This window comes from Anthonomus grandis, chromosome 10 (genome assembly GCF_022605725.1).
Source record: "Anthonomus grandis grandis chromosome 10, icAntGran1.3, whole genome shotgun sequence".
NCBI classification, from domain to species: domain Eukaryota; kingdom Metazoa; phylum Arthropoda; class Insecta; order Coleoptera; family Curculionidae; genus Anthonomus; species Anthonomus grandis.
The window spans coordinates 28,170,000-28,186,076 of record NC_065555.1 but is presented as its reverse complement, the minus strand read 5'-3'; the positions used below and the strand labels follow the sequence as shown (position 1 = coordinate 28,186,076).

At 32.2% G+C, this 16,077-nt stretch overlaps 1 protein-coding gene across 1 annotated transcript in view; it reads right to left on the bottom strand.

The window, feature by feature from the left end:
• LOC126741144 (ATP-binding cassette sub-family G member 5) overlaps window positions 1-16,077 on the bottom strand; it is a 51,758-nt gene that overhangs the window by 14,780 nt on the left and 20,901 nt on the right. The window contains exons 4-9 of the mRNA XM_050447486.1: window positions 11,961-12,105; window positions 6,832-7,005; window positions 6,661-6,759; window positions 6,394-6,598; window positions 3,594-3,805; window positions 2,904-3,042 (exon numbers count right to left, since the gene is read on the bottom strand). Of these exons, the coding sequence (XP_050303443.1) occupies window positions 2,904-3,042; window positions 3,594-3,805; window positions 6,394-6,598; window positions 6,661-6,759; window positions 6,832-7,005; window positions 11,961-12,105 (974 nt within the window). The remainder of the gene's footprint in view (window positions 1-2,903; window positions 3,043-3,593; window positions 3,806-6,393; window positions 6,599-6,660; window positions 6,760-6,831; window positions 7,006-11,960; window positions 12,106-16,077) is intronic.

Here is a 16,077-nt window from a genome sequence, read left to right as displayed (position 1 = left end):
ACCATATTTATATGTTTATTAAGTTACCAGGAAATTTTGTTACATAGAATATTTGTAAATTAATTATTTTTTTTTTGTTAAAACTGAAATTAATATTATACTTATTTCATGTTAGTCTTGGAAGGTGTCTTTTTCATTTCATCCAAAAAAGATCGACTCTTTAAACATCTACATTCTGTTCTTATTCACAAGACGTGGCCCAATATAATTTAAAGATTATATGAACTTACCTAAGTGAAGTGTGATCTTAATTATATTGGGCCCCGTCGAAGTAAATAAGTCCCACTCTTAATCTCAGTTTCTGCTGATCCCTAAATGATCTTTTTTGGATATAGAAGGCTTTAAAAGAATAAGTAAATGGATATGAGTGATGTATAGGTGACTTCATTCATATCGGGATGGGCTCGTTTTTTGACTTTTTCTTTTAATTTGTGGCGGTTGGCATAGGAATGGGGGAACTACATTCTGTTCTTATTTATTTCGACGTGGCCCAATATAATTAAGATCACACTTCACTTAGGTAAGTTCATATGATCTTTAAATTATCAGAAGATGATATACTCATTTAATGGTCCCTAAGCAAAAATGTCAGCTGACCTTTATTATGTTGTTCAGTATCTAAAAGCTTCCCAACGTTGGTATACTTAAACAATCTTTATGCTTTAAGTTTTTAGAGTCGCTTTGCGACAGGCCAACGTTGTATTACATAGATTGTCATCTATACAACATATTGCGGCGTTTAAATTTTTACAAACTATACTCTATATCAGAAGTGTATAGAGCAATAAACTGGGGAATTCCGTTCTGTTTGGCTACATTTCGTGGTAGTTCATAGGCGCAGGTACTTATAATATTTATGAATTTAATTTTCACGGATTAAATGCCTTTATTTTGAAAGAGATTAAATACTAAATAAATACTTTTAATCCTTTTGTATAGGTACCTATCTTTTAACGCTTTGTAACATGCAAAAATGGGGTCAGGTAATATATACAGACTATAAATACTTTTAAATCATATTTTAAACGTTAGTAGTCACTGCTACGCTGTAGTGTAATCACAATATTATTATCCCAATATTTAAAAAATGGAGGTATTCAGTCCAACGAAAAGATGTACTAAAAATTCTCCACTATCGCTGAGTGAAAAAATTATTATTTTAAATGTACATGATTGCATAAAACACGATTACCCTAGTTTTACTGTGCAAGAAATTGTTGAAAAATGTTCTCGAATGAGTGGAATTGGAAAGTCCACCATTTTCAAATTGTTGCGGGAAAGAAAAGTAGCAGGTCAAGTGGAATCTCCCAAGCAAAAGCCAGGACGACCTACAAAAGTCCTTGATGAAAATGCTAAATGTATATTTCGAAGAAAAGTTCACTCTTTTTATTTTAAAAAGGAAATACCCACCCTAGACAAAATTTTAATGGAGCTTGGCCGAGATGACAGTATTCCGTTGATAAGTAGAAAACTTTTATGGAAAACTTTAAAAAATATGGATTTTGCCTGGGAAAAGCATAACCGCAAAGCACTTTTACTGGAGAGCGACGAAATTGTTTGTTGGAGACGACAATACTTGAGAAGTATCAAGCAGTACCGCAAGGAGCAAAAGAAAGTTTTTTATCTTGATGAGACGTGGATTAACGAAGGTTATATAGTCCAAAAAATGTGGCAAGACAAAAATATAACCAGTGCTCGCCAAGCTTTCATAGAAGGCCTGTCTACGGGTATTAAAGTACCTTCGGGAAAAGGAAAAAGACTTATAATCACACTTATTGGAAGCGAAGAGGGATTTTTAAAAGAAGGTCTGCTAACCTTTGAGTCGACTCGCACAGGAGATTACCATGAACATGAACTCAGACGTTTTCGAGGACTATTTTGGTGAAATGATAAAATTTCTTCCGGCTAATTCGGTGGTGGTTATGGATAACGCAAGCTATCATTCACGGCGAATAGAGAAGACGCCAACTTCAAGTTGGAGAAAGCAAGAAATTATCGATTGGCTGACTGCAAAAGGTATTGCGTTTGAAGCAAATTTGATAAAAAAAGAACTGCTGGCAATAGCAAACTTACACAAAACTCGTTTCATGAAATACGCCGTGGAAGATATAGCCGAAAAATATAATATAACTGTACTGCGCTTACCGCCATATCATTGCGAACTAAATCCTATAGGACTGATATGGGCGCAGGTAAAAGGATTTGTAGCAAGACAAAACACGACTTTTAAAATGAAAGATGTTAAGCTACTGTTTGATCAAGCCATTACGGAAGCGACACCAGAGAATTGGCGAAAAGCAGTCCAGCATGTAATTAAGCAAGAGGACAAAATATGGGATCTTGACAACCTCATCGATCAGACAGTCGATCCTTTAATTATAATGTCAAGAGGTGATGACAGTTCGTCAGATGACGAAGAAGACTACAATCTATTACAATTTAAAATTGTTATACACTGTTCAAAAAGTGCCAGATCCAAAAGTGACATTTTCAACTGTTTTACTCTACATATTATGTTCAATAAATTTGTGAAAAAAATATATTATTCCATTTAAACAAAAGTAACTTTCTAAAATAAAATAGCATTTAAGTACATTAATTATAAGGTAAAAAACAAGGCCCAGTTGCACGCCTTTGGCGAACCGTTTTCAATGTTTATCAGTGGGTAACAATGGGCAAAACTCATAAATTGACCCAAAACCGGGTGGCACTACCTGCAATCAACGAAAAGAAAGAATTTTACATTGAAACTAATACCCAACTAAGGTAGTAGCATAAAATATTGGTGGATCACCAGGTACCACTTTTGCATACCTAATGAGGTTTTATTGCTCTACACACTTCTGAAATAGAGTATAGATTCCGAGACCATAAACATAATACTAGCACGAAAATAAACTTACGGGAATACTATTGCACCAGCTGCTAGACTAGATATAAAAGAAAATGGTATCGAAAGCATATTGTATGTCAACAGAAACACTGTTCCTCCATAAAGTCCTTCTTGGGATTCCTGAAAGTATCTTGTCCTAAAAATGGGATCTAAAAAAATTTTTTATTATTGGAGGAGTATTATTTAAAATATATTAATTTTAAAATTTAGTTCAGCTATCAGGTATTTCGCATTACTGCAAAGTATATCTTGAGAGTATGACCAAATGCCAGATGGGTATATCAATATAAATAGTTAATTTTGAAAAGTTAGTAGGAAAAGTCTTAGTTTTTTAACACACACACAATTGTGTGTTAAGTAACTCTAGATTGATGATGGCAAGAACACTTGCCGAAATGCATTACTCTTGAAATTAAAGGATTGGCATTTTATTTGTGCAGAAAAAACTTTCCCTACTTACTTTTCAATATTATATTGACTCCACTTTAGAATGGACTTTTTCCTTAATATAAACAGTTAATGTACAAAAGGTATATGTATTACTTATAGAGCTCTCCTTATAGACAAAGCAGAGATTTTTATATCAGAATGTTGTAACATGAACTAAAAAACTGACAAAACTAAAGTTTGGTTAGATCCTCCTCTCGATTCATCGTATATTTATAACCTAAGGTAATGTAAGAGAAGTTAAATTACTTACATAACAAAACTGTATTAACGATCGCTAAGAAATATACGCCAGCGAGACTATTAAAAATTAGACCGCTTCTAGATATGAAGGTGTGCTGAAAGGTTTCCATCCTGTGGTAAAAAATCCATAAAATAAAGAAGTACAGTGGCAGCAAAAAAAGTCTTAGTCCAGTTTGTTTTACTCCTGATTGCTTAAATGACAACGTAGCTGCTAAGAGTCGTCTGAAACAAAAATGATATTCTGCATATAAACATTCAACATAACAATGGTTTATTAGTTGCTCTGCCTTGAAGAAGCCAAAAAGCCGAAACACGTGTCGATAACTGTGCTTCTTTTGCTTCCTGCCCTCTGTGTCTATCTATTAGGCAATCAACGTTTTATATATACACTGGCCAGCAAAAATTATTTCGAATTATTTTTGGAAATTTCCAAAAAAATGGAAATATATATTTTTATTTTAAACTGCCATATTACAGACATTCATACATAAATTTATACAGGTGTTTATTTTACGCGAAGTAGGCTTGTTTTATTTTTATTTTGTTGGAATTGCAGATAAAATTTGAATTAAAATACTTTTTTTGCTTATAACTTAAACTTTTTTTTGCTTAAGTTTTATTGGTAAAATTTATCATTTGTACTAAAAATTTACATTTGTGAGGTACAGTGAAGTACAGTGTTAATTATGGAACGTAAATCAAGAGATTTGACGGCCGAAGAATGTGCGCAGGCAGTCATTTTACTGGAAGAGGGATGGAGCTTTCGAAGAATTGGAGAGAGATTTGGTGTATCGTATACATCCGTTTTCCGTAGAATTGAGCGTTATAGGGAGATAGTTCAGCATTTAAGAAGACCTGGTCAAGGCAGCCATCGCATAATTACACAAGTTTAAGACCGTTTCATAAGACTCTCTGCTTTAAGACAAAGGTTTGTGACAGGAAGATTTCTGCAGACACAGCTACAGGAAGCAGATAAACTCAAAATTTCAACTGATACTGTTTGTCGAGGCCTAGCTGAATCTAATCTGAGACCAAGAATCTCAGCGCGAGGACCAGGTTTGACCCTAGAGCATCGTAGAGCACGGTTAACTTTTGCTTGGGCCAATGAAGACTGGGAAAGAGTTCTTTAGTCAGATGAAACCAGAATTTGTCTCTACAACTCAGATAGACGTATAAGAGTTTGTCGAAGACCAAATGAAAGATATGCCCAATGTAACTTGTAGAACACCAGATTATTTGGTGGATGATTAGTTATGTTTTTGGGAGGAATCTCTTTAACTACTCATACTGACTTGGTAGCTATTAATAATGGCAGTTTAACAGCTGATAGATACATCCTGCAAAAACATGTGATACCATTTGGCCCATACATTGGTGGGATTTTTTGTTTCAGCAGGATAAAGGTAGATGTTACTCAGATTGTTCAAAATTATTTTAATGATGTTGGAATTGAAACTGTGGATTGGCCAGCAAATAGTCCTTATCTTAATCCAATTGAGAACATGACCATGATCTACCGCTGCCTTTAAGTACTTCTAACCCTCCTAACACTTTATATGGACTCACTGGCGATATTGTCCGAATATGGAATAATTTGGATCAAAACGAGATAAGGCCTATTTTAAGCATGAATAATCGCTGTCGTGCAAGTTTTAGTGGTATGATATAATGTGAGTTTCATCTTTTGTTCATCCACTATTTTAATATCTTGTAGCATTGTTGAGCATTGTACAAATTTATATGCTGTATTGACAAAATAATTTTGTAAAGTTATTGTGAAGAGTTTACTAAATTCCTCATCTCTAAAGAATAAAGCATAAAATTTTTTTTAATTAATATATTCTTTTAAGAATTTTATATTGTTCTCTAGTGGGTTTAATTTTGGGAATGTTACACAAAATCTAGTATTTTGGAAAACTTGTTCCAATCGGCATATTAAATTATTTGCATCTCCTACTGTAATAATTATTTGTCTTTTATATGTATTAATTGCTCTTTCAGTAATCGGTAGATTAAAAATTGGGTTTTCTAATGAAGTATTAACTGTTTCAAGATCATCTGATTCCTGTATTTGTTGTTCAATATTTCTTTTTGGAATAATTATATCAGATATTATGTTTATTTTTGATTTTTGTTCATCAAAAAGTTCATCTATAGTTTCTTGATCTAAATCAGGAAGTTCTTCTGGATGTTGAAGTAATTCATTAATAATTTAATCTACATCACCATAATTATTGTCTGTTGAAGCAGTTTCTAATGCATTTGAATCTACTGAATTTCTTGAAAGAAAGTCAGCAGCAGTATTTGATTTTCTTTTCTTATATTTTATAAAATAATCAAACTCTTCCAATTTAAGACGCCACCGTACTAAGCGACTATTTGGTTCTTTTATCGAAAATATCCATTGAAGAGGCTTATGATTAGTTATTACTGTGAACTTATTACCAAACAAATAGGGTCTAAGGTTATGCCCGGTATTCGGACATAATTTTGCATTCTAAACAACTTTTTTTTATAAACTTTTTTTATATCTTGCCTCGAAATACTACTTTACTTAATCATAAAATTTAAAAAACGAGCTTGATTTAAAAAAAATATGCTAAATTTTATTTTTTAATCAAGCAGGGGTGGATGCCACACAGTCAAATTTCAACCCCAAAATTTTTTGTAATTTTTACGTATAAATTCGTTCATCGTGGGACACACTGTAGGTTCCATATAAAATCTGCTTGTTTATAGAATATACCTGACTAGAATACTTTTTTTCGTAGAATTATTCTTCAAAAAAAATACGGTAGATTGAAAATTACCTGTAAACAGTCCAGGCTACATTGAAACATCCGATTTTTCCCAACAAAAGAGGTATTTTATACTCAGGGGGGTGGGAAGGACCGATGGTGGTTCCCTTACGATAAATATTGCCTTCAATCTTGAACTTCTCTACAAGTTCAGCTATTTGATGATTGCTTTCCAGAAACCGTTCTCTGGAGCGACGATCTACAGTTGACAAGCATACTGAAAGAAATTACAAATGTTGTTTTAAGTACCTTAAAAACATTAGTTCCTTAAGTACTTACAATAATACATCAATGGATTTTCTAGTTGAGGGCAAGGGAATTCAATGGCATCAAAATATTCCAGCATCTGTCTTGTACCTCCTGCATAAACTGTGTCGCCTGAAAACATTTATGGTTCATTAATTATTAATGATGGCCAGACACTTTTCTAATAAAAAAATCGTTTCTTACCTAAACAGAGGTATAAAACTCTATCCAAAAAAGGAAACACATCAGATCTAGGTTTTTCCATAGTAAGTACCACTGCTGAGCCATATTTCTTAGCTGCGTTTGATAGAATCGACACCACTAAGTAGGTGTTTAAGGGATCTAGGTCCCAAGTGGGTTCGTCGAGAAGCAAAATTACTGAATAGATAAATAAATAAATAAATAAATAAATAAATAAATAAATAAATAAATAAATAAACGTTTATTATGCAACAACAAAATATTACATAAAAGTTCCCTGTCGGCAAATTATATTGCAGAAATATTACATCTGCAATATTGCTTCTTGCGGCAATATTGCACATACACTATCGCTCATATGTAGAGCAACTTTTTAGAAACAATAAATAAACATATTTACTGCCAAAATATTTAGGAACTCAGACATAAATAAGATTTAGCATTTAACAAATATCATGATCGAAATGTTTTTGTTTAACTTGTGAGACCACAGGCTTTGATGATAATTTTGTTGATTTTTAAGCAGTCCATACATAGAGCAACTAAATTTTATTTGAAATACTGTTCAGTACCGTTTGTACTCTTCAGATATTCTGTGGTGAATATAATAATAAAAAGACTTAAAATGTCAAGGGGGTACATTTGTCACTGCAAATAAAGGAAACGATCATGGAAGTAATGGAGAAAAGCAGCCTATAACAGCAAAAGACTTAAATTTACATAAATCCATAATATCCAGAACTGTTTCTTATTTTAATGAATTGGGAAGCACTGAGAAAAATGGCCTTACTACAAACTTTAGTTAAAGGTATTCTAGTTGGTATAACCACTTTACACGCAGCCCTAACCAAATTCTCGTGTAACAATAACGAAGCTGGTCTAGTTAAACGTTGTTTATTACTGGTTACACGGTATGTAAGTTAACCCAACCATTTTATTAGAAAATTTATAAAATTAACTAGGTTCCTAGTAATGGTTACAGTAAAGTCATGTTAAGCAATTCTATATGCAAACTTAGTTATAACGCACAAATTACGTAGTAAAACTTACTAAAATATCTAGTAACAGTAACTAAATCCCAATAGTGAGTCCATGCAATCATGCAAATTTTATATTTCCCGCGCAGTCATTGTTGTCAATTGTCATTTCAGAATTCCGCTTCCACCTGTCCGTCCGCCATGATTGATAGAGGATCAAAACGTGGTCGTGTCGGCGTTTTTGTTCTTTCTTTTCCTTATATTTCTCTTCTCGAGGAGTGTGCTGGTGTCGCAATTGTTGTGCGTTGTGAAATGTGATGTTAATTTTATACTTTAATTTGTAATAGATGATAATAAATTTGAAAACCATTTAAAGGCCTGGAGGCTGCAAGATTCTTTCCAAGCTTTTCGAGGTAGGTAACCATTTTTATAGCACCTAGTAATTTATGAAATTATGCTTTCTAATGACCACAACTGAAAGAAATGTGTATGGCTGCCCTAGATAGATAATATATTTAGGTATCTAACTATTTACTAGGAATTCATTAAAAAAAAATGTTATTCCCATAAAATATTACTTTTTCTTCATTTTATAAATTTTAAAGTATTTTCAGCTCTAATTACTTACATTAACAGAGATATTCCAGGTGTTGCTAGTTTGTGATTAATCCAATGAAACCTGTAATCTAAGTAAAAATAAAGAGAGTGGGCTTTGCCAAGCCCACTCTCTTTATTTTTACTAAACCCATAATATTACAAGGGATTGATTAATTTTTTATGGACACCATAAAAAATAGCTTTATAAAATTACTTTAAGATTTTTTCATTCCATTATAACTTTAAGTATGCTAATTATTCTTCATTAATTATAGATCCAGCACTCCAACAAATCACTTTGTTACCATATCTTTTTCGAACTGTAAATGTGAAATATATATAATCGAGAAAAGGTTTGCACTGGAGGTCATCTAGGTCAGAACTCTTAGAAATTTTCTTCTTTACCGTCATGTAATCCCACATGTTAGTTAAACTTTACCATTACTTACCTCAGTGAAATATTCATGCCATTTGCAAAAATGTTCTAAAATGCAATTACGAAAAAAAAACGATTAAAAAATTTCAATATTTCTTATTTATTTTTGGGTCAAATTAAATGACTTATAAGTTGACTAATGAAATTAGTAGGATTTTAGATTTTATTTTTTTTGGGATGGTTCATATGCACTCCATCCCTAAAAGTGAAATCCCTTGGTCAGGGCTCTCTTTTTTTATAATACCAGTGCTTGAGAAAATATTTACAGATAATAGTTAATGAATTATTGATTCCTGTAGATATTAGATGTATAACCTTTTATTAAAAACAGTAATAATTTATGTCGAATCATGGATTTATTTCATTAAAGCAGTTTTATTAGCAGTTTTATTATTTCAGAATTTCAATGAATTAGAGCAATGCATCAAACAAAGGCAAGAAAAACTGAAACGCTATGGAACAATATTACAGCCCGTTGCAGTAGTTGTATGTGGTGCAGGGAAGGAAGATTTTTACATTGTGGTTGAGTTACAAAGTTGATACAGCTCTAAGGACTCTTGAGTTATTATTTTAGCTTTTTAATTCTATGGATATTGACTATCCTGCGGAAAGTGAACATATCTGGATTTTTATATATCAGATACTATTTAATTTAAAATCCGAAAGGAAAAACCCATCTGAGGGTGCTATAGGAAACATAAAATATTACATACAACTATAATGATTGGTACAAACCTAAAGAAGAATAAACTTTTTGGATTCATTAAGTAAAGGTTTTTTTCTAGACTAATTTAACAAATAATAATGCCAGTTTGCTTCATCTCCAGCTCATCTTTTTCAAAACTTAGTGCCATTTTTACCTATTTATCTATTGTTTATAATAAACAAAAAAATTATAGATATTGTAAAGAAAATAGTTGCATTAGACATTTCACAAGCCAAAAAAGTTTTAAGAAACATTTAAAGATTCATGAACCTCAACATTTCAGTTCAATAATGTTTCATTCATAACAAAGTTATATGCAAAAAATTCTTCTTGTCGTAGAGACATTCAAAATACTGTCATTTATGTTACAGTATTACTTAATAACCCTATGAACATCTTTAAAAAATTTGTATTCACAGAACTTTGTGAGAAATATAGCATAAGTGCAAACATTGTTTAGCAAAGTAATATCAGTTAAACTTGTAACTATTCAAAGTAAGTTGTTTCACCAGAATGATATTATTGCAGTTGAGGAATTGAGAGGGATCACATTTAAGAAAATTAAATTTAAATTTCGATTATTGAGCTGGAAGAAATATGTTTTGTTTTTATTAATATAGTTCTTTCAGAATTTCATGAGCATTTGTTTTCTTTTGAAATTAAATTTAGTGAGGAAGAGAGTTGCTGTTGTTTGATCAATTAGCCATTTTTGATGCTTTATGTGCAATTAGCAGGAATAATAAGACTTATTTGACGTACTGATCAGCAAAAACAATTTATTCTTCTTTATATTTTGTAATAATTTGTATTTTGTTGTTATATTTGTTTTAAATGGGTTTCTTAAATAATACATGAAATTAAAGAATTCCAACTTAATAAGTATAGTATATATACTAGTATTTTCTTACCATATCAGGTATATGTAAAAGAATATTTGAATTATTATTTATTTCATGTTTTAACAGTGTATACATTAATTAATAAAAAACAATTAATTAATTTGTTACTGAATAATTAAAAATAAAAAGTTATTTTTTAAATGTGTATTTTAATACTTTTGTTCCCACTATTGTGCTTTATGAACAAGTCGATATTTAAAATAAATTAAAACCTTGTATCTCCAAAAAGAAAGTGTACTTAGTAGAGGTATATGTCATATTTTTTGAAGAATGAAACATTTTTGCATATTTCTTCACCAGAATTCTTCATCAAATCATTGGCATTGAAATTTGGAAAAGATTTTTAGTTTGTATCTGTAGTTTGTATTGTAATGGCTAAGAGTTACTGTGATTATGAAGCCAATTCAACTAAATACTTTATTAAAATTGATTTGATTACAATGTCAGCATACCTAGAAATCTATTATTACCATTATAATAATTATAGTAACCATTACTATATGGCTAGTTAGTACTACTAAAGATTTGGTAACCAGTCCGGTGGTCTGCAGGAAGTGGTAGTAATGATTATTAGATAGCTTAGTTACCTCTACTAATAATCAGGTAACCACGATCAGAATCTCAGACAGGATATATGGCGCTTATTAAAGGTTACCAAATATCTTAGTCAGCCTTACTAAATATCAAGTAATCATAACTAGTAGCCATTAAAGTATATACAATATGTGTTAATGATTCCAAGGAAACCAGTAAGTGTTACTTTTTATTTTTATATCATTAACTAGATCATCAAAGTTAACGGAACTAAAGTTTAAGTTAGCGCCTATTTTACTTAAGTTCCTAGTTATGAGGATCGAGTTTTTATTAATGGTTACTAGAAATTTTTCTCGGTGAGGAGTTTGGAAAAAGGAAGAGAGTTTCAAAAAGTGGCAGGAAAAGAAAAACTGATGATGTAGTGGATAGAAATATAAAGAGTCAGAGCTTCTTGAGTTAAGCAGAAGTTAGGACTTGTTTCAATATCGGTAAGCACTATAAAACGAAAACTTAAGGAAGCTGGTTTACATGGCAGAAAGTCCGCAAATAATCCGTTTATCTCAAAGAAAAACAGAGAGTCTAGAGAGTCTTCGATTCGCAAGAGAGCATCCAACTAACCAAAAATGGAAAACAGTAGTATTTTCAGAGGAGTCGATTTAAACTATTTAGATCCGATGATATTTGCTGGAATAGGAGGCCGGTGAATGAAAGTTTAATCCTAAGTATACTCGACTCACCGTAAAACACGGTGGTGGTGGCATTATGGTTTGGGGTTGGGTTGGGTTGGTTTGTCACTTATTTCATTGACATCTTTCAGATGAGTAGGTATTTCACTATTTTTATTATCCTTTATATTCCAATCTTTTACCTTATGTCAATTTTGTTTGTATCCCTTTTATGTTTGTGAAGTTCAAATGACATAAATGATTTTTTATATGTAAAATATATACATTTCTACATTACTAGATATAGAAAAATATTACCTGGATCTTTAATAAGTTGTATACCAATCATAAGTCTTCGATATTCACTTTTAGTCAGATTTTCGATGCATCTATTAGACACCTGGGAAAGAGCCAAGTCTGCCATCACTTGCTTGACTTTGGAGCGCTTAAGGTAACCCGTTAGCTGAAAATGTACAAACATTTTATAAAAGTGAGATGCAGAAAAATGTTTGAGATCATTATATTATTCAGGACAGAGAGGGACATGAGTTATGTGATGCAACCAGGCCAATAACCTTGATGACTGGACAATCCTGCTTATTCATATAATATTATTTCATTATTATTGTATAATATAATAAGCATTTATAAGTTAATATTAGTTCCCTTGATTAATTTTACTTTTACTTATCTTTTAATTTTTCGAGTAGTAAAGATCGTAGTTAAATAGATAGTCAACCTTTTTTTGTGCAGAATTATTTGAATAAATTTAATTTTTTAAAAGTTAGTATTCATATATAATTCCATCACTGGCGCAGTCGTTGGTGTAAGTGTCTGAGAGGTTCCTGGTTTTGCAAAAACATTGCCGAAGCCCAGAAAATTGTCAATAGCGAACATTTGGAATATTTCAAGCGTAGATAAGTTTTATAATAGATATTATCCGATGAATATCTTAAAGAATTTGTTTTTGCTACAATTTGCTCTAAAATTACCAAAGAAGCAAGCTTTTACTTACTTTGTAGACCAGATTTGACTACCTGGCCCAAAATCAAAGAAGCTTTAAGACAACGCTTTGGTGATCGAATAAATAGACAAGTTCTTGTTCAACAGCTTAATTTTCTGACTCGATCTAGAAGAGAACCCATTTTAGACTTTATCAGAAGAATAAAACTTTTAAAATCCCGTATTTCTTTAAAAATTGCTGCCGATACTACCCTTACTCAAGGCACTAAAGACGCCTTATTAGAACAAACAAAACTAACAGCCGTTACAGTCAACCCCATACCTATTGCAAACAAAACCATTCTTATATTCAATCCCTATATCCTGCTCACGCAAAAAGACTACTGGACCACGAAAGAAGAATGTCCGCAACTAGAAGACCTTTTTATCTGCAAACAAACCACCCTAATGAAAGATGAACGTTGTCTCTTTGAGCTGCTAACAACCTCACATAACAGATGCACATTAACTAGCATTAACTTCCAAAGAAGTACCATCCAACGCCTAAATGGAAATCAAATCCTGGTAATTCCTGTGAACGAGATAGTCGCCCAGGACGAATGTCAACAAGGACTATACAAAGTTCTTGAGCGCAGCATCGTTACCCTATCTATGTGCCCTGTAGAGATAGGTAACCAAACTAACGAAGGTGAAAGCACATCACAGTTCCAATATGAATATGTGCTAGAATTACCCAACTTTTCGTATATACCAAGCAGCAACAACATCTCAAAACTGACCTTGGAAGAAGTAAATTTAGACGAATTGAAGACAGCCCAAAGAATTTTGTCAACAATTCGGTTACAACCTATCGAAACACCCAAAAAATTGCCCCACCTTTGGATCGGTCCAATCTCATCAATTGCCGCCCTTGTATGTGGAATCGTTTTGTACATTGGATAGGAAAAATGGAAGAAGCCTGTTTTATCCCAGAGAAACCTCTTCTACAAGAACTATTCTATAGACCAACCCTTAGAAGTGAGTCGGAAAAACCAGCCCTTGCAGCCCTTATTTTCCGAACTTAAGGAGGGAGGAGTTATCTGATTCAACCGGGCCAATAACGTCGATGACCGGACAATCCTGCTTATTCATATAATATTATTTAATTATTATTGTATCGCAAAATAAGCATTTATAAGTTAATATTAGTTCCCATAATTAGTTTTACTTTCACTTATCTTTTAATTTTCGAGTAGTAAAGATCCTAGTTAAATAGATAGTCAACCTTTTTTTTGTGCAGAATTATTTAAATAAATTCAATTTTTTTAAAGTTAGTATTCATATACATATATAGTTCCATCACTCATGTATCTGTGAAAATTATTTTGACCTTGAGGTCGTTTTTTAAGACCAATTCACTCTCAGAGCAATTTTTATCAATAGGAACCCCTATTTTTTGTTGCGGATTCGTTAACTGGTTAACTGTCCCACAAACTCGCAATATGACCTCTTCAGATTTTTATTTGTGCGTTTATTTGAAGAATGTTGTTTTGATGACCTACGATGAGAGACAACATGTAAGATCGGATTCGTGAAGCATACGATGAGATTCCAAGACAAACTTCGTTATTACCGACATTTAACGTTGTGTCTTCGGGCAAATGGAAGCAATTTCGAATATTTGCTTCGTAGTTAAAATCATGAAAAGGGAACTCACCCTAAAGGAAACAAAACTAACTACGTCCACGTCGTTGTTTCCGAATGAATTAAATCACTCGAACCTGAAAATGACCTTAATAATTCAAAGTCAAAAGTTTATTGAAAAGCAAATTTGCTGTACAATGTATAAAGAATTCCTAAATTTAAAATAAGTGTACTTAGAGGTACAGTAGAAATAAAATAAAATAAACCTAGAAATACATGCACGCAAATAATAAGTCATTAAGGTTCTGCAATATAGGTCAAGAAATTCTGTGAAAGAATAATTAGCAGATCTTAATAAAACTTTTTTAATGACAATAACAAATTTTCGTCTATTCAAGTTGCGAATACTTAAAAGCAATAAATTATACATGAGCTTTCCATTGTGAAAAATTGTATTTCTACTTAAAGTGCTCTGAGACTGAGGTACCTGAAGGTTTTGTCTAGAACGTGTTTGGTAATTATGTATATTAGTCCTTTGTTGGAATTTATTAAAATGACGAATTTATTATTGACGAAATGTTTCAAACAAATTAAGATCATATAGAATTAGTATTTTGTAGTATAGAAACAGAGGCTTACAGTGGTCCCTATAGTCTGTATATAACAGCTCTCTTCTGCAGAAGAAACAGAGAATGTAACTTAATAGCAGTACAGGAACCAAAGAACAGGATGCCATACCTTAGGTGAGATTAATGTGAACATCTTACTTTAAGTTTTGGTCCATCATTAGTCCCAGGAACTTATACTCACCCAATCTCTGAACCAAGCTATTGTGAATTTGTAAGGATATTTTAGGAGAGAGTGTGTTTGAAAAAGCCATAAATTTAGTTTTAGAAGTATTTAAAGCTAAACTGTTTTCATCAAACCAGCATTTTATTTTATGCAAGTCCTGGTTAATAACGCTCTGCAGAAGAGATGGATCGTCGTCTGCAAAAAGAATTAGCTTCCCTTTGAGGTTGAGAGCAGCTAGATCATTAATATATAGTATAAATAGGAGGGAACCCCATTTCTAATGATGTTAAATCCAGAGGACACCTCAGTTCCGCAAGGGCCTCTAACGCACACATACTGCGGCCTGTTCTCCAGATATGAAAAAATTGACCTCAAGGTCAAGATGTTTAAGGTTATTTACACATTTCTGCTTGATCCATCTACTAAAGTATTTTTTAAATGTATAATTAAAACAGAAATATTACTAAACAACTTTTTGTAATTTCGCCTTAATTCGACCTTAAGGTTACAATAACAAAGTTGGAAATATTATATACGCAAAATTTCCCATTTTTTTCGAATCCGCTATAAAAAATAAAGGTTCCCATAAAAAAATATACTCTAAGCTTAAAGTGTACTCTTTCTCTGTCATTCAGTTGAATTAGTCGTCAAAATGATTCGTTGTTTATACAACCAATACATTCTCTAAAGTTCTTGAGTCATAAGTTCGTCTCTTTATCCATCAGTCTCCTTGCATAATAAATAACCTGCAATATTTTATATCTGTCTCTCTTCATGACAGGTCCCATAAATAATAGTTTCTCTTTCCTAAATGTCAGATGTACTTCTGTCTTTTAATCTATATGTTGTATGCAATTGGCGAAAACGGTCACTGCCTGAAATTTATACCCACAACGCGATGTGGATTTTACGAATTTTCCACATCGCGTTACGGATTTATTTTATATACCCAAAAGGCGTTGTGTGTAAATTTCGAAAATCCACGACGCAAAATCACGGTTATCATGAAAGACACGCGACAGTTTTCGTATTGATATTTATTATTACCCATAACACG